The sequence below is a fragment of the Myotis daubentonii genome, chromosome 11 (genome assembly GCF_963259705.1).
Source record: "Myotis daubentonii chromosome 11, mMyoDau2.1, whole genome shotgun sequence".
Taxonomy (NCBI): domain Eukaryota; kingdom Metazoa; phylum Chordata; class Mammalia; order Chiroptera; family Vespertilionidae; genus Myotis; species Myotis daubentonii.
In genome coordinates, this window is record NC_081850.1 from 23,539,970 (window position 1) to 23,560,140 (window position 20,171).

Sequence of the window (20,171 nt, forward strand, 5' to 3'; positions counted from 1 at the left end):
CCCTTTAGGGCAAACCAGCTGACCCCCACCTGTGCACCAGGCCTCTATCTATACTAATCTATACTAATAAAAGGGTAATACAGTGGGGCCTTGACTTAGGAGTGTCCCGACTAACGAGTTTTTTGAGATACCAGCTGTCTCTCGGCCGATTTTTTGCATTGAGTTGACAGAGTAATTTGAGTTAATGAGCTCCTTAACGAGCTCGGTCTCAGAACGAATTAAACTCATAAGTCAAGGCCCCACTGTATGCTAATTAGACTGGGAGACCTTCCAGGAGACCTTCTGGACGTTCTTCTGGACAAAGCCATGGTGGTGGGGCTGAGGTAGAGGTGGTTAGATACCAAGAGGGGAGGCAGTTGTGGGTGATCAGGCCAGTTGGGGAGAGCTGGTGGGAGTGGTCAGGACTGTGACGGGGGGCAGTTTGAAGTGAGCAGGTCAGCAGGGGTGCAGTTAGGGGTGAGCAGGCTGGCAGGGGGGGCAGTTGGGGGTGATCAGCCTGGTGGGAGGGGCAGTTGGGGATGAGCAGGCCGGCAGGCAGAGTGGTTAAGGGCAATCAGGCAGACAGGCAGGGGAGTGGTTAGGAGCCAGCAATTCCAGATTGCGGCAGGGATACCAGATTGGAGAGGGTACAGGCTGGGCTGAGGCACACCCCCCGCCGCCCTCCGCCCGTGCACGAATTTCGTGCACTGGGCCACTAGTGTGTGTGTATGTGTGTGTGTGTATAGGCCACTAGTGTGTGTGTGTATGTGTGTGTGTAGGCCACGTGTGTGTGTGTGTGTGTGTGTGTGTATTCCAGAACTGAAATATTGAAATTAGTTGTGTCTTTTTTTTTTTTTTACTTTTAAAACATTTTTTTATTTTTTCATTTTTTTTTTTTGTTCTTTTTTGGTAGATTTTTTGGGGGGTGGAGGAGGAGGGTTTGGTTTTATTTCTATGATTGTTCCTTCAGAGTAATGTTTCCTGTTTTATGTTTCTATTTGCCCCATGGCCTTATTTTTGCATTTTGTTATTTTATATCAAGTAAATTATACAAATGTTCCCAAACAAGGAACAGCTAATAGGAGATTTATTAATTAGCCTTGTGTATAGTTTTTTTGTGTGAGGTACACTACATATTAGCTGAGGCATCAATCTGTGTTTTCCTGAGAGATGTCATTTGGTGAGAAGATTGATGTTCAGGTCACATATACTTGCAGAGTTCAAGCCAGCTATGAGCATAATAAAGTGAGAGACTTCAGTTGTAGTGATAACAGACTCTATTATTTGAGTAGGGCTTTGGAACGCATCCAAAATACTTTCAAATGCACTCTTATTTAATATTCAAATACAAAAGTGTTACTGACCAAAACAGAAATAAATATTTTTCTATTAAATTGCCCTATTTTATGTATTTGAGATATACTTCGAATGTGAGTATTTATAATATACTGGTTTCAATTGTATGTTTTCTTTTCCTTTTTCTATGAGTAATAGAAATAAACTAATTAATAATTGGGAAATCCACCCTATCATTTAAGAGGCATATAAACATTTCTGAACCCAGGTATTAACACTAATAATCCCTGTCATACCCATTGTAGATGATTATAGCATGAATAATATGGTCTCATGTATGTCAAAGTGTTCATTTATTAATTATGACTAAATATGTGTTAAGCATTTTATAAGGTGTAGGAAAAACTTAATACATTGGGAATAATCATAAGGAAAAATTAATTCAAATATTATATGTGGAAAGTTTCTTGAGGTCATAAGTGGTTTTCAGTTATTGAGCTTTTACTATTGCTAGGCACAGTGCCACATGCCTTATATTCATTATTTCATTTAAGTCTTTTGACACTCTTGGGATGTTATTGTTACTGTCATTTGACAGATGAGGAGAGGGACTCAGAGAATTTTATTTTCCTTTAAGTGCCCTTGAGCACCTATTATTAGGCCAATGGGCGTTTTGCCCTGCCCTAATGGAATTTATATATTTAGAAGGGAAGACAGACCTTAATCAAGAAATCAGACATATGTATAAATATAACATAACTAGAGGCCCAGTGCATGAAATTTGTGCACTTGGCTGGCGGGAGAGGGGGGTCCTTCAGCCCAGCCTGTGCCCTCTTGCAGCCCGGGACCCATTGGGGGATGGCCACCTGCTGACTTAGGCACCTGCCCTGGGGAATGGAAGAACTATTTGAGTTGAAATCTGAGACATGAGCAGGAGTTCACAATACACAGTGGGGGTTTGATGGTGGGCATGTACAGGTCCATGACTGCCTAACTGGGAATCAGATAGTAACTCAAGGTTTCCAATCAGGAATGGAGAGCTCACACCCACCTGCCGCGTCTAATTCCTGTGACTTTACTACTGAGCAATGTTAGACAAGGTACCTAAGGGTCTCCCTCCCCCTCTCCCCCGCCCCCCGTTTCCTTGTTTGTAAAATAAAGGGGATAATAGTACCAACCTAGTGGTATTTTCTGAGGATTAAGTAAGTTAATGTGTGTAAATTTTTTAGCACAGGATCTAGAAAATGCCAATTATCCAGTAAATCTAACTATTATGAATAATACCAATCGTTCACTGTTAAAAATAAGTTTTAAAAAGTCCTGCCTTTGGTTTGATTTAATAAAAGACAGGAATAAACAGGGAGAGACAGTGCTTCTCAGACCTGTTTAAGCACTTCCTCCTGCTCTTAGGTCTGTCCTCTAAACCCACCGCCCACAAACTCTGACCATGAAGTCCTTGAGCACAAGGACTCCGCCATCTATTTCCTGCCACTTGACATAGTACGTGGCTTTAACGGGATGATTTTGCATAGTGATGATATTTGAAGCCGTAGGAGGGGATGGAATTGCCAAATTAAAAAGCGAAGAGCCTGGTCATGGGAAACACCTGTATTTATTTACAGTGGAGAGAGACTGGGAAGCGGCTGCCAGAAAAACTAGGATAGTTGGTCTCTATGGAGGAAAGTTAGTGCTGCAAGCTGCTCTGAGGTCTGGGAGGACAAGGAGCCCAGAAAAGGGACCAGAGGTGAGGAGAACATTCCTCTTGGAGGCAGCGGTTTCAGTTGCAGAATTCCAATTGCAAAATTAGCATGTAGGTGGCGGTGAGGAAGTGGAAGCAGTTGGGTGCTGAGTGCATGGATTTCCCTTTCAAGAACTCCATGGTAAAGGTAAGCAGTAGGAAATATTACTTTTAATACGTTGCAGGCTTAAGAAAGTTTATTGTTGTTGTTATTGTTCACGGGGAGTTGGGAATGCTGGTTATGTGAGAATGGAGGAAAGAATTACAGGGCACTCTGATGAATCCGGGTCCTGGAGGCATGGGAAGAGTCTGACTAAACTGTCTGTACTTTCTTTGGTGTCCCGTTTCCGACACTTTGTCAGCCTCTCTGAATTTTCTATAGTTCATAGTGCCCAGCAGTGAGTGGGCAGCACTCACAGGTTAGCTGAAGGAAGAAAGAAATGAATGTGCTCATGGAAAGCAAATCTCACTTATTTCTGCTCTTCCCAACTGTCTCCTTCGAAAGCATGTACATTTTTTGAGGCTTAACTGCCTTTGATAGTTTTATGATAATTTATTTTTTTAAGTGTGTGCGAGTTGGTGAGTGATCACATTGGTTCTATTTTATTGTGAGTAAATAGTATGTCAAAGTTTTATGTCGTTTCAAAAATGTTATTTAGAATAAAACTTCCTTTGAAGCCACAATATTCTCTTACTCAAAATATTTATTTAGACCATATTGTTTAAATATATATAATTCCCTTAAGGAACAATTGTAGTGTATATAAATCTGGACTTAAAACAAATAGACCTTCTGGAATTCATAGAAATACAAAAAGGATATTCCAGTACTTAAATGTTTATATACAAGAGGAGTTGAGGTGTTCCAATGTTTGTATGCTTAGGTTCAAAAAAAGTAGAATTTATAAAGATGATGATCTGAGAAGTTTAATTCCCAAATGTGCCAGACACATAAAGTTATTTAGGAAGAGAAAATATTTGAATCATAAGTGAGTTTAGAGTAAGTGAATCAATGATTCAACCAGTGAATAAATAAGTATACATAAAAATAAAACAATTCCACAATCTCTTGATTTATTCAGGTCCTGAATATAGTTAGAATTAAAAAGTGTACTTTTAAACCCCAGGAAAAATTAGGCTATTTTTATAAAATAATTAAATGTTATCAAATTAATTATCTAAAATATGTATGTCTTTTGTGCCTGAGTTAGTTAACATATAGTCCTTGAGAGATCATCTCTTTCTGTTGGTCATCCTTTAATTGTGGTAACACAGGGTTTTTGGGGGTTTTTCAGAATTTATGGAAGCTTTTATTATCACACTTCAGATTATGTAAATATTTTAATGCTAAATTCTTGCCATATCTGAATTTATAAATGGATAGTTTGTACAGTGCCTTGTTTTTAGTAGAAACACTGCTCTCTAAACTGTTTTGTTTTGACTGTAGTTCAGTCAAGTTGTGAGTTTGTTAACTAATGATCATGTTATTTAAAGAAGCTATTTCTAACCTGAGATGGTCTAATATATCATTCAGTCGGTAACTATTGAAGTTGAGATAAGAAATTTTGGGAGAAACATCTCCCCTTATAACCTACACATACATATAGTATTCTTGCCTAGTTAGCATTTCCTTTGGTGTCCTTATTTCTTAATACTAGTTCCTTTAATTACGAATGCATACAGCCAAGTCTGACAACCTAGCTCATATGTAATTGGACTGTTGACAGTGGAAGAGAGACCCTGAAATATCATGCAGATTATACAGTTCAGTATTTCCCTAGTGGTAATAGAGGAGCAAATTAGGGATGGAATTGAAGTAGGAAAGCAATTTTCAGTGAGGTCTTTAACATCAGAAACTGAATAGGGGCCTATAGATTTAATTGTCATTAGTGAAAGAAAACTATTTTAAACTTGCCCGATCCAAAGCATAGGGAGCAGTAAAAGCCTGTTCAGTCTTCGTCTCTGTAAATGGAATTTGGTCCAATCCTATTAATGAAATCTCAAATCCTGTCTGTTACAAATGAGGCAGTTTATGTAGAACTCCAAATGATTCCAGGAAGATGAGCACCTGGGGGTGCAAGTGAGCATAGTTTGGAGGCACAGAATTGCAGTTGCCGGTAGCTCCTCTGCCCCCTCTCCCGCTCCCCCCCAAATCAGCAATCATTGATTACATGTGAAGCTGCAGAGAGATCTTTTCCTGGCAGTTCAGGTAGTTACAGTAGATTGTTAATCTGTGAATGATTGGACAAAATCCCTTCTGTCTTCAGAATTTCCATGCAAATTAGAAGGAAATGTATGAGGTAAATTTATTAACTGTAGTCTAGGAGCATAGGTCAGCTTTAGCATACTTCTTAAGTATAGGTTTTTATCCATAAAAAAAGTTACACTTCATTTATGCTAATTATCTATGGACTCACTTGATAATATAAATTGGTGAGACGATTTTTTAATAATACTTGTAAAGAAATGAAAGATTTTTTAGTGTGTTTTTAAGTTTTCTAAGATACAGTTGTGTTGTTCCAGATATAAAATGTTCCCATAAATGGCTTTTCCTATTCTACATCTGTTCTTAAAATAAATTTAGACTTATTTTCTTGCATCACTGTTAAAATATAGGGAGGGTTGTTTTGTATTTGTCAAAATAGGAATGAAAGTGGAATAAATATATCAAGTGGGGGAAAACAAGGAATTGGGAAGTGATAAATAATACTGGAAGTATACGGTATACTAGGTCTTATTGGGCCAATGGGAGTGTCTTTCAACATGTCTCTGAAAAATTAACGATTTAAGTGGAACTCAGCAGAAAAATAATATTCTAATAACATTTGTATGTTTTGTTTTACTTTCATCAACATTTCACTTGAACATTATCTTGTTTGAATGTATAATTTTTGCATTACTGCCAAATGGATGAACTTACATGGGAATAGCAGCAATTTTTTTTTCCTCTTTTGGATCCTGGTGTTACAAATCCAGCATCTTGTAGGATAAGTCATCCTTTATTCTTACTCTACTCTATGCTTTTCATTTAAAGGTTACATGAATGGCATGAAGTACTCTCTTAGTGAATGAACCTTGTTTTTCTTACATTTCTATGAGATTTTGATGGTATCAAAAACCTCTCCAGGCCCCTCCCAACATGAAGACTTTAAACCTAGAAGTGGTTGCTCCTTAGTAAAATGTGGAAGAAATGTACCTTCGAACAGATGCTGACACTCCTTTCCCTCCTTTACTTTCCAGGCCATCCGTTGCACACTGGTAAACTGCACGTGCGAATGTTTTCAGCCGGGGAAGATTAACCTGCGGACTTGCGACCAGTGCAAACATGGCTGGGTGGCACATGGTGAGGAAAAGCTGGGCCTTTCTTTCTGTTCTTGTTATGTTCATGTGAATGTACATGCTTTTGTAGAGCAATCACTGGTCTGGAGATGAGAGGGGTCAGCTGTGCTCCAAGTGTCAGCAAACATTCATCCTGCGGTTCTCAAATAGCATATTTTCAGCTCCAAGATGTAAAGCTTAGGTGAGCAGCTCCCAACAGAAGGCTGAGATGTTTATAGGACAGCGGGGCCCTGGGATTCTGACCTAACCTCACAGCAGCCAGCAAGCACCAGGCCTGATGGAAACTCAAACGTGCTGCAGTTGGTCTTTCAGGGCCCAGACCTCAGAGGGAAGCTGGCAAATCCGTTCTGCTTGTGGAGAACACCTTGATGACTGCTCACCCTTGGCATATGCCTTAGGGGCTGAGTGTATCCTCCCAGGTGTTAAATGCTGTATAATCTAAGGTGGGTGACAAAGTGAACGGGAACATTGTTTGGCTGGTATCTGAGAAAGTAATCCGTAAATAACCCCTTTCAGTGTGTGCTGGGATTGGAGGTGGCCAGGATTGGTGGTGTGTGAGCTCTGTGTGGGTGTGTGTTGGGGTGGCCAGGATTGGTGGTGTGTGAGCTCTGTGTGGGTGTGTGCTGGGGTGGCCAGCATTGGTGGTGTGTGAGCTCTGTGTGGGTGTGTGTTGGGGTGGCCAGCATTATAGGTATGTGAGCTCTGTGTAGGTGTGTGTTGGGGTGGCCAGCATTGGTGGTGTGTGAGCTCTGTGTGGGTGTGTGTTGGGGTGGCCAGGATTGGTGGTGTGTGAGCTCTGTGTGGGTGTGTGTTGGGGTGGCCAGGATTGGTGGTGAGTGAGCTCTGTGTGGGTGTGTGTTGGGGTGGCCAGCATTGGTGGTGTGTGAGCTCTGTGTGTGTGTGTGCTGGGGTGGCCAGCATTGGTGGTGAGTGAGCTCTGTGTAGGTGTATGTTGGGGTGGCCAGCATTGGTGGTGTGTGAGCTCTGTGTGGGTGTATGTTGGGGTGTCCAGCATTGGTGGTGTGTGAGCGCTGTGTGGGTGTGTATTGGGGTGGCCAGCATTGGTGGTGTGTGAGCTCTGTGTGTGTGTTGGGGTGGCCAGCATGGGTGGTGTGTGAGCTCTGTGTAGGTGTGTGTTGGGGACAAAGGTGATCCAGGCCAAGGCTGGCAGTGTGGAGGCTTTAGCCAGATGCACAGAGCTGTTCCATCAATGTGCCTGCCCTAAGCATTTCACTTGTTCTTATATATGGCTTATGTTTTTTTTATGTTTAGGCAAAGGGAGACTGGTAAATAAGTAGAGATACTTTCTTTACTGCCTAGACTATAGAATTTTTAAAGATAGGTAATGTTTAGACAAGAAATTCTGGCTTGAGATTTCTTTGACAGCCTTTCTAGTTTCTTAAGTGGGCACATTCTTCATTCCGAAGCAGAGCCAAATATCGAGTGGGTTGTGTTTTTATAAATGTCATGTTATTCTAGCAAGATCTGAGGTAACAACACCAGGCTCTGCTTTGAAATGCTTTTCATTTATCATGTCCCCTGCTCGTTAGAGTGTGTGTGTTGGCCTTGTGGGGACATTTCAGCCATGTTTCTATGAGGGGGAGTGAGAAGAGGTGGACATAGTAGTATGGGGAATATACTGGAAGGAGTGTGCCTGGCAGATATAGCCAACACCTGTCAGTGCCCCCAGGGATGGAACTCATTCCTGCTTCAAGTAAAGGCCAACATCTGGAACAGCCCTCAGGCCAGCTTTGGACAATAGATGAGCTGCTGTTACTTACGCAGTCTACGTTTGATACTACATTTGATGACCTCTTCTGTGTCCCTATCTTAGTTTGTTAGGGCTGCCACAACAAAATACCACAGACTGGGTAGCTTTAACATCAGAAATTTCTGGAGACTAGAAGTCCAAAATCAGGGTGTTGTCAAGGTTGGTTTCAGTCTGAGAACTCTCGTCTTGACTTGCAGATGGCTGCCCTCTCGCTTTGTCCTCAAATGGTCTTTTCTCTGTGATGAGTCCCATTCACACTTCCTCTTCTTATCAGGACACCAATCAGATTGCATTGGGGACTACACTCTCTACTGGCCTCATTTTAACTTAATCCCCTCTTTAAAAGTCCAATTTCCAAATTCTGAAATACTGGAGGTTAAGGCTTCAATCTCTGAATTTTGGGGGAGCACAATTCTAAATAGCACTTTCTAAATATCCTTCTTAACTTGAAGAAGTACTGCTTATGTCCCAAGTTCATCAAGAATCAGGGGGCGGTATTGGGTTAAAACAGCTCTGCAGCTTCAGTGGCATGTAAATCAACATCTCTACATCTTGGGGTATTTTTATGTATAGTATAAGATTAATAATACTTTGTAGGATTATTATGAGGATTAAGATAAAATGTAGGATGCCTTTAAAATAAATAATATATGTTTAAAGTAACAAACTGGACAATGGATGGGCAATAAAGGGGGGGGTCAGTTATTAAACAAGGGGCTTTTCATTTATTCACTCTGATTTTTTCTAAAGCCATCTTGTGTTACCATCATCGGTCTACTGTGGTCGCCTTGTGAGTATAAACGTTTACTGTGTCACCAGTTTGTTCCATCTCTCCAACTTCCACGTGCATATTACATTAGTAGTAATAGGGGGAAGCAATATTTCTTCCTCCTCGAACAACATAAATTATTCCTGGCCAATGGTTATTTCTAAGGCTTTCTGAAGGATGTAATTTTTCACCAAACTTGAATAAGGGTATTTCTGTTGTATCTGCCTCTGCTTTTCCTACTGTGTCATTAGTAATCCTCTGATTCTGGGATACTACTTTTAGAGTTTCTCAGATTTTACTATCCTTCACCACTATTACCACCTTGACATCTCTTTCCCCCCATAACACAGACATGTCTGTATACTAGTACAATTCAAAATACATGCACACACATTTACAAACCCTAGTCTCCCCCCATTCATGGGCAAATACAACAGTGAGGGATTAGCTTCTAGCTTCCGAGTTGGCAGTGGGCTGAGAGCACCTACTCTTTTTGCCCTTAGCATTTAAACTAACCGCCACATTCTCTCCCCACTGTGCAGAAACCCTGAAGTCATGTCTCCAGTTATTTTAGCTCAGAGGTGAAATGCAGTAGTCTTCCTACCTGCCTCACACAGTGCAATGCCCTATGTGTAAGACAAGGAGAATGTGACTTGTTTTTTCTAGTGAGTGATTTTAGTGGATGGAACAGCAAAAGACTACTGAGATATACCTCATAGAAGTATTTCATCATAGCACTGAACACATTCTACCTTTGCTGTACTGTAAAAAAAATTTCCTATGTTTACTATTAAAAAATAACCAAATGCCAAAATCAGATGTTCTCTACAGAAAGAAGAATTTTTAGAAAAATTTCAGCCTCTTTTGAATAACTGTTTTCCTGTATCTCCACTGTTAGCAGCATCTTTGGTTTCTTTATAAGATGTTGGATTTCATGGTCATTGTACATTATACACACACACACACATGCACACACACTCATTCACTTCATTACTTTATAAATTGCTTCTCAAACCTGCTTGAATTGTTGACATTAGCAGTGTCACAAAAATCTTAAGAAAAATGTTTTAAAAATTACAACGAGTGGGTGATTAATTTATCATATATAACACCTGGGTTTTAAAATTACTCACTGGACCCTGATTCTATTCACAAATTACTTCCTTGAGATCTTTAGGACCATTGACTTAAGGGAGTGAGGGGGAGCAAAAAAAAAAGTTCCTTGAATATAAATAGGTATTTATTTCCTACTGAATTAATAAAGGATTTCCTGCCCTTTCCTCCCCATTAGTGAATTTCAACTCTTTTACTTTGATATTAGAAAGCAGGGCTTTATTGTATTTAACTTTATTTAAAACAAGCTTTTTTGGGGTATAGGATGTCCATGCCTGTACTGTATAATAACTTAGTTGGTATGGCAGAAGTAACCCGGAGTTTCTAAGTTTCTCATATTTCTATTTAGCATTCTTGAATAAAGGACTTGTGTATACTGCCACTTAATTCACTTAACAATTGTATTTTTTCCCTCCTCTGTTTTGCATTGTCTTTCCTATGCTTTCCCTTCAATTAAGTAGAATGATCGAGTGAGTCTTGAAAAATTATTTTTAAAAAAACATATTTGCCTAGCTGGCATGGCTTAATGGTTGAGCATCTACCTATGAACCAGGAGGTCACGGTTCAATTCCTGGTCAGGGCACATGTCCAGGTTGTGGGTTCGATCCCCAGTGTGGGGCATGCAGGAAGCAGTTGATGAATGATTTTCTCTCAACATTGATACCTCTCTCTCTCTCTCTCTCTCTCTCTCTCTCTCCCCCCTCTCCCCCTCCCTCCCCCCCCACACACCTCCCTCCTCTCTCTCCCTCCCCCTTCATCTCTGAAATCAATAAAAATATATTTTTAAAAATACATATTTTACAAGTTCTTGGTTCAAAAGTGCCAAATAAGACATCAGGCTTCTTTTCTGGTGACATAGATGTTCATGTTGGTAGAAATTCAGTTGGTTGTGTGTTGACCCTTTCCCACCACACTAGAGTAGTTATTCTTCCATTCACTGAATTAAAGCTTCAGCCAAGGAGTTCACAAAGGCTTAGGAGTTAGTAATTGTCACCATGTACACCCGGTGAAGTGTAAAGGTGGGGCAGGAGGAAGAGTGCTCCCACCTCAGCGTTTTCCCAGAAGGAATCTGCTTCAGGTGGGAAGTGTTACAATAGGACCTCCTTGCCTTGGTGACAAACTGGAGGTGTGGTGAAAGGTTAAGAACTGTTGTACTGAATCATTTTTGTTTATTATTTGAAAACTAGAGGCCGGGTGCACGAAATTTGTGCAGGGGGTGGGGGTTCCCTGAGCCCAGCCTGCACCCTCTCCAATCCAGGACCCCGTGGGGGACATCCCTCTCACAATCCTGGACCACTGGCTCCTAATGGCTCACCTGCCTGCCTGCCTGGTCGCTCCTAACTGCCCCCCTCTGCTGACCTGGTCACCCCTAACAGAACACCCTGCCTGCCTGGTTGCCCCCAACTGCTCCCCTCCCCCGCTGGCCTTGTAGCCCCTCACTGCCCCCCCTGCCAGCCTAATCTCCCCCAACTGCCCCCCCTGCCGGTCTGGTCACCCCTAACTGCCCCCCTGCTGGTCTGGTCACCCCCAACTGCCCCCCCTCGCCAGCCTGGTTGCCCCTCGCAGCCTGCTGTTCAGTTGTTTGGTCGTCCCTCACTAACCCCCCTGCTGACCTGGTCATAGGCAACCATCTTGTGAGGGCATGAGGGTTAATTTGCATATTACCTCTTTATTATATAGGATTAGTTTAAATGTCATTGTCTAGATAAATATTTTATTTCTAAACCATTAACAATATCAATAAAGTAGTAACATTTTTTAAAAAGTAATTTATTTTCTAAATGACTTTTAGGAGTATTTCATGATAATACAAACATCTAGAAACTTATTTTTTATTATGATGTGGTGTATTTGATAAAAGAAGTGGGCAGATTTTTAAAATGTAATGTTTTTCCTTTCCTAGATTAGTAGTTTTTACTTCTGAGGAAACCCATTTGTTACAATTACCTTAAAAATTTTTCCACTGTCTCTTGGTATGTCTAGTGAGCATTTGGCAAGGATATGAGGCTTGATGAATAAGAAATATATTACATAGTTTAGTGAACCCCACAGCAGCTTTCTTGGTGTAAAATATTTTCTTCACAGAATACTTTGACTGTAAACCGATAGGATGTGTCATTTCAACAAGCTGCGTGATGCTGGAATTTTCATTCACTTCTAAGCAATCTGAACTAACACTAGTTATTTACTTTGGCTGAGGTCTGCCTGCAAGAATGCTTGTTGCACTGGAAATCTTAAGACCTTTTCTTTATGTTCCATAAATGTGATTTCTCTTTACTATTTGCAGTTCATTCAAGGAAAAGATAGTCCTACTTTATTACCTTAATTATTTGCTCATCAAGCCAGCTGCTTTTCTGCCAGTTTCCAAACTGTTCAGATTTTTTTAATGTCAAATGAGCAGGCTTGGCCATCAATCAATAGATGTTTATTAAGCATATGTCACATGTAAACTACTGTGCCAGGTATTCTTCAGTTCTGTGCCACAGGAAGTAGTGAGCAGTATAAAGTTAATTTAGTGTCATATAGCAACCAGCTTTATGGTTTAATGTACTGTAAGACTTAATATTCATATAATCCATTAATTCCAAACCTTTTTTTTTAATAATTCACTGGAAGTAATTTTTTTTTTCAGCATCACTGAGTTTGAGTTCTCAGCTCTGTACATGATATATCTTATCAGAACAGGGGTATCTATCTCTATAAATAACCCTCACACAATTTGAAAAAATATCAGATATGGTGTATCCTTAAAACTAACATAATGTTATATGTCATTTATATCTTAGACATAAAAGAAGAAAATACAGGATATCCCCATTAAATTTGAATTTCAGACAAACAATAATTTTTTTTTTTTTTTAGTATTAGCATGTACCATGCAAATTTAGCTGAGTGCCCTGTGATTTTACTAACTAGTCTGGCAAGCATACACGGAGAAGAAAATCATAGTTAGGCCTAATTTGCATAAGTCGGGGCCATTGATTCTGAGCATTCTATAATAAATCTTTTGATTAGGTCAGTTCTGTGTTTAAAATCACGAGATCTCTGTCGTGTTTACAAATTCCTCTAATTTTTTTTGGCAGCATGGTACTTTAATAAGGACTTCAGCAGGGCAAATCAAAACTAGTCATTTTTCATTTTAACCAGAGAAAGGTCACGTGTCTTTATTATTTGTCCCAGTCTGTGCTCTTCTTATGAATTGTCTACACATCTGTGAGAGTAGTTTATCCTCAACTGGTAACACTGTAATATTCTCTCTGACTTGAGTCCAAAAGCCGGTAGAACTGCCCTGTTTTCTTCCCTACTTTTCTCCTCTTCCCACCACAAATGGGTCCCCACCATGAGCAACAAAGTATGACATGTCTGTGACATCATTCTGAGTAACTCAGCAGCAGTTTCTATCAGGAAATTTGTAAATTTGTCGAGATCAAGAAAGGAGGGTGAGTAAAATTGAGTTTCCTCTGACAAAGGAAAGTAATACGCCCAGATAGGAACCTACAGGAAAGCGCTGGCCTTCCTCTTGCCTGTCCTGGAGGTTGTCCCAAGAAGAGGGAATTTTGCTTTGGGAGAAAAGTGTTGCTGGCTGCTACTTAGGATTTAGTGAAATATATAAGAAAGGCATTAACATGAGCTCTTAGCACAGGAAAGTACATGCAGGCTTCCCAGGGAATGCAGGCAAAGCGAGAACTTGATCCTTTGGGAAGATAGGTAGGTGGCTTTGCTGAGAAGCACGTGTATCAGAACTCCGCAGTCCTCCTCCCCCGGCACACTGGTGTGGAAAAGGTGGGGACCCCTGCTTTCTAGTGGTCTTAGCGCTTCCACGTTGTGCTCTGAAACCTGGCGGCCCCTCGCAGCAAAATCCTCCTGTAATTAGGGAAACAGCTTTCAGCTGACTCCTAGCTCTGGCGAGGCAGCTGGGTCCTGGCCTTTCCATGGACAATGTCCCTGAACATTTGTTCATTTATTTTTATTTTAGAGAGCAAAAACAAGGCCATTTTCCTGGTTGGCACAGGGGCCTCCTTTGCTGACCCGAGGGCATGTCACCCTCTTCTGCTTCTCTCCTTTACTCCCTGATCACCACTGATCAGCTTTAAAGGGAGGACACCCCACAAAGGCGGAGCTTTGGCGCTTGATTAATGGCAGTCACTGTATTCTTATTGTGCCCCTGAGCTGCTTATTTTGGTTTGTTTCTCTGCCTGCCCACCTTTCAGATGATGCTTTGAACTCCCTCAAAACTTTTTTTCTTTTTAAAAGTCATAGCACAAGCAGTGCCTCCCCTTAAAATCTTGGGCGCTCTGCCTTTTAGCTCTCCAGATCTTTTTTTTTTTTCTAGCTCCATTTTATTCAGCCGGAACAAGAAGTGTATCTGGTAAATTCTGGTCACTGAAGTGTAAGGTGCCAAAGCAGTTTCTAGGGAGGCTCTTGATATTGACGTATGCAAAGTGGGAACCGCAGCCTAGAAAGAAGCTTCAGGTGCACAAATGGTAGGGAAGATAAAGACTGGGTAAGAGTGCAGCTCTGCATAGGTTCACAGCCTGGCTCACCACTTACTATCATAGTAGAATGGTGGCCAAGTTATGTAACCTCTGTTTTCTCATCTGTGAAGCGTGGACAGTGATAACGCCTACACTAGAGTTCTTCCTAGGATTAAATGAGATAATCCACTTCGCCTTAGTTGTTTTCATTATTGAACTCTTGTGGAAGTGAAACTTCACTCTTGAGGATCTGACCTGCCTGCTTTGCATAGTCTAGTGACTAAAAGGTGGGTGTGGCCAGACCAGTGGTCAAATCCCATTGCAGTTCTTTTATCTGTAAATTCAAATAATAGGAAAAACCAAACTATCACAGCGAGGTTTTGAAAGGATTAAATGAACGAGTGGACATAACGTTAAGGAGACTGTCTAAATCAGTGGTTCTCAACCTTCCTGATGCCGCGACCCTTTAATACAGTTCCTCATGTTGTGGTGACCCCCAATCTCATTGTTACAAATTGAACATAATTAAAGCATAGTGATTAATCACAAATACAATAGGTAATTACATGTGTGTTTTCCGATGGTCTTAGGCGACTCCTGTGAAATTCAAAGGGGTCGCGACCCACAGGTTGAGAACCGCTGATCTAGAGCCTGACTTCAGGTCAGAGGTGGTGGTGTGAGCTACTTCCCCTTCCATGGCGGTTTCTTCAGTGCCCAGTGGCAGAGTTTAGGTCACCAGTTCTTTTGGCTGAGGGTCCAAGTGTTCCCAGGAGAGTGTGTTTCCCCCAGGAAATCCAAGACAGTTCCATCCCTTCCTTTCCCCTTAAAATTCCATGTAAGCCCTATTTGAAGGGAAGTAGGAAACACTGTATCCCAAAAGTCACATTATGAGAAAGAAAATCAGACCAGTTGAAATGAATTGTAGGAATATTTACGTGTTGAAAGTTCAAAAAACCAGAAGTAGATGAATTTGAAACAGGGTTAAAGCTACTTTTGCCTATTTCCACACCTATATTCTTGCATACGAAGTGCTTTGATGGGCTCACCACTTTATCATTTTATTGCCCTTTATTACATCATAAATTTTTATATCTTGCTAACGATCCTACAGGAAGCTTAATTGTTTATAGGAACATCTTAATTAACTGGGGTTCACCAGGTTAAGCAGAACACAAATTGAAGGGGTTTATAAATGAAATACATGCAACTCCTTACATTTTACTCAGGATGCCTGTTCAGACAAACTAGGAGAGTCTGCTAAGTCATAATGACCCAATATGCCTCAGCAATACCATCTTGCTACTCTCACTTATTCTTCCTTCTCCTTTGTGTCACAGTGATGGCTTCTTCCAACTGGGACATGTCCCTCTCCCTTTTTTGGTTGAAGAGTGAAATCACTGACTGAGATAAAGATGGTATTTTAGATAAGTTCCTACTTGTCTACTGGGGAGGCATGAAATGTTGTTTATGTAACTCATTCCCAACCAGTCTTTGCCTTCTTGCATGGTAGATGTTTGTAGCACTTTAAAAGCTCCTTGAATTAATCAGTTACTAATTAGTGAGCCTATACCCAAAGCAACATATGGAAAGTATTTTAAGGAGTTACTGCCACAAATGAATAGATTCATAAGCAGTGTCTGTTAAGGGCCCTATAGGAAGTCCCTTCTCTCCTTGAAGCTGCTCTTTGAGACCCAGGGAAATCTCTACCTTGGCCTCCTAGGCCTCCCAGCCTGCTTGACACTACAAAAGCAAGTCCTAACCCATCTGGTTGAAAGCATGGACTTGTTGGGCCTTAAATTCAAGTGGGACCAAGGAATGCAAAGGCAGCTTAGAGCTGGCTGCTCACTAACGAAGCCACTCTTGTGATTTGAGCACCTTGAGCACTTGCAATGTGCCTAAGTCCCAACTGAGATATGTTGTAAGTATAAAGGATACATTGGGTTTTTAGTCATATATATATATATATATATATATATATATATATATATATATATGCATTAAGAATTATTCTTATATTGTCTCTATATTGATAGTTTAATGTATATTAAATTTATTTTAAATAAAATATTTTTTAAAAGTTTCATTATTTTTCACTTTTTAAATGAGACTATAAAAATGAAAATGACACATGTGACTTAACTTATATTTCTGTTAAAATCACTCTGCTAGGCCTAAGAGTTAGATAATGTATTTGGAGAACCGAAGCTTGGGTTACAGTGACTTGCTTGGTAGAGTAGTTCAAATTGGTGTTGAGAATCCTAAAAGCCCAAATCCTAGATCTCATGCTCCTTTCACTCATCGCTGTCAACTCTGTCCCAGCCCTTTGTGCTTTCACCCTTGCCTCATCACTGATCCTGCCGCCGTCATCAGGAGCACATGCGTCCCTCTGTGTGCCCTCAGTGTATTCTACCTGGACCAGAAGGGTGGTTTCTGTGGGATACTGACCCCTCCCCTGGATTGGGGGCTCAGGAAGGGCACTTCCTCATCTCCGTGTGCTGATACCTACCCCAGCATCTCCCCCGAGGGAGCACATGGAACAACAGTTCATGGCAAGTCTCACAAGTGTATCTAAAAGTCTCTGATTCCTAATTGCCAGTTTCTTTTCCAGCAGCCTGCAAACACCTTGCCTTTAGTCCCGTTTCTGCATTTCTCCTTTCCAGCCCTCACTCTGCTTTCACTTCTGTTTCCTTCTGTGTCTTCAGACAACAAAACAAGTGAAAGGTAGGTGAGAGTGTTTAGTAGCCTCACTAACAGGGAGTTTATTTTAGAGAAGCTAAATTTATTTGATCATTAACAGATGTCGGAATTTTTGTTTTAGTCAGAAGATATGGTTTTGGAGTGAAATATCTTCCACTTCTATTTAGCAGTTCTTCAATACTCCTTTGCCTGCAAAAGTCTGAGAGCAAGAAATTCTCCCTTCCCCACTTTTGGCTGTTCAGGTTTTCTACTATAAGTAATAATTAAAAAACAAATCAACCTTTAACATAAAAGAAAACACCTGTTTTGCTTGGAGAAATTGGCCAGGGAGGTCTTTTTCCTGACAGGCCAAAAGCGACCATCTTAGGGCCCCTCATAAAAAAAAAGTCATTTTTTTCTCTATTTCATGTGAGCATTGGCAGAAACTCTGACAAGCAGTTCTTCATATTTTATTATGTTCTTGTCTTCGGAATCTCTGTCAGGCAAAAACCTTGTCAGCGGAAAACCTGTCGTAGGATCAGAGGAGACAAAAACAGGTGTCACACAGGCAGTCAAAACTGAAGGAGAAAAAGATTAGGCTAAAGAGAGAGAGGCAGACAATTACATTAATGCCACTGCTTTTATCTTATAGATGTGTGTTATTATCTCGGGGTGCTGAGTGCGCAATTGCCTCAAAGAAAAGTAGACAGGAGACAAGGGAAACTTGATAGTTATTAACTGAAGAGGCAGTGTGTCAAAGCTGGATGGGGTTCAAAGTTTTGCAAAGGAGAAAAAAAAACCTGCAGGCAGCACGCAAAGGCTGTGTGGTTCTGCTCTCGGCTACATAAACCTAGTAGCAATCTAACATTTTCTACTTGGAAACAGATCATAGAGAGAAAAATTAATGAAAGATTTCATTTGGAGGTTTTGGGGTAACATTTATCCTGTATACGTGCGACTGATTCATAATCTTTTCTCTCTTATAAAAATCTTGCCACAATGTGAGACATGGTGAGGCATGAAGACAGGCATTTGTCAGTTCAGCTGTGTTGTTTGGATATGTTTAAAACACCTATTATCAACACACTTTTAATTAAAAAAAGCTATTAAGAAGTCCTTTTACTAAGTGTGAACATCTGTACGTGCAAGCTGTAAATTAGGAAATCACATATGTGTGCCTCAGTCAGAGACTAAATGAACTTGGCAAGTGTTTTTCTATTACTGGTTTTTAAATACAGTAAAATATCTAAAGGAAAAAATGGCTACATTTTAAAATCTGGATTTTTTTAATTTTGTCTGTTGATACTGATTAATAGAAATTTAAATTAGAAATTAGTGTCATTATCTTTATCAAATTGGTAACCAGGATTCAAAGTGCTGACAAGCATGCTCCCTTGGTTTCTTTGTTCACATTATTTCAGGAGACTTCACTTCTTTCCAGAAAGTTTGAACTCCATTACATATCTGTGATGGTATAAAATAGTGTTATTTTGCCAGTGGCCTCAAAGATATTTATCCTGTGGGTAACTCATATGTGTCAAACAGCCAGCTAGTAGAATGGGATGGTAACTTCAAGGTTTCCTTGTCTGCTCAATCATACTCTGATCATATTAGCAGGAAAATCAGTAAGTATTGCTCTACTAGTCCATAATATTTTTTTTGCTCTTGCATTTAAAACTTGATTAGTTTAGACTTTTCCTTTCCTAAGACTTGAGACTACCTTCTTAACTTTTTTTATTAAATGAGCAAATCGTTCTATGTAGGGTCTTTTATTCCACCAGTCATGGGTGCAGAGCAGTTTGATACTTGATATATGCATTAGGCAAATCCAGCAATCCAGAAAAACACACACATCAGTGTCAGAAGTGTGTGTGATAGCCCACACTTGTAAGGGATTACAGTAGGGGGAAACAGAGAAAGATTGATTATAGATTTAGAATGAGATTTCAGGCTGACTTACTGAGAGGGGGAAGGCAAAATACTTGTGACACAAGGGGATGTTCGTTTTCAAAAAAAAAGATGGAATATAGTAATTTCTTTCTTATAGGTATTTCTTACCAGATGCCGGCTTTATGTATCACTGCTCTCTTAGTTTTGAAATGTTTCTTCCCCACTTCTGATAGAGTTTAAAGCATATGTTTTATCAAAAATAAATATGCCTTTCAGTTACAATGTTACTTTAATGAAATTCTTAGATAGATATATGGGGTTTCAAGAAAATGTAGTCTTTAAAGCTAATAAGTTGGGGAAGGGTGATAATTCTCTTACAAAAGAATTCATTTTTTATTTGTTTATTTAGTAAAAGGACCTACATGTTTCATTCAAGTAGCACAGTGGTCGGCAAACTGCGGCCCCTTGAGTGTGGCTCTTCCACAAATTACCACGTGCAGGCGCACACGTACAGTGCAATTGAAACTTCGTGGCCACACTCAAGGGGCCAAAGAGCCGCATGTGTCTCGCGAGCCACAGTTTGCTGACCACTGAAGTTGCATATTCCTGTAGTTACTTTTAAAATGGTATGTTTTGTAGTCAGTGTGCGTTTAGTTCATTGATCTATAAAATTACATAAAGCAAAGTTTGTGGAGTCAACTTGCAGCTAGCCTTGATGACTAAAGGTTGGCTAGAACAGCAGCACAACCCCCAAACCTGATTTCAGCAAGTACATTCAATTACCAAGTCTCTTCTCAGATTTACTGTCAAGTTTGCAGATTAAATTTTCTCTTTTCCTCTTACCACCTTCTGATGGAGTTTTTGCAAACGAGGAAAGACATGCCCCCAAAAGTGGACCATGTAAGGAAGAGGAAGGAGAAGTAAAACCAAGAGCCTGTTTAATCTGCTAGCCAAGAGAGTGAGCTTCTGAACAGCTAAGTGTTGACAGTCTACTTTTATGTGTGCCTCAGTCAGACTTTAATGATTTCCAAAGTCTGTTGTGAAGACTTTATTATGCACAAGGCCCCAGGGGGGAAATGCCAATCAGTTTGAAATATTACCTATATAGTCTCAAGTGGAGCTCAG

At 40.3% G+C, this 20,171-nt stretch overlaps 1 protein-coding gene across 17 annotated transcripts in view; it reads left to right on the forward strand.

The window, feature by feature from the left end:
- The window catches only part of BNC2 (basonuclin zinc finger protein 2), a 439,130-nt gene that overhangs the window by 273,006 nt on the left and 145,953 nt on the right, over positions 1-20,171 (forward strand). For all 17 annotated transcript variants that reach the window (XM_059656596.1, XM_059656595.1, XM_059656599.1 and 14 more), the window contains one exon: positions 6,254-6,356. In XM_059656596.1, coding sequence (XP_059512579.1) covers positions 6,254-6,356 — 103 coding nt within the window. The remainder of the gene's footprint in view (positions 1-6,253; positions 6,357-20,171) is intronic.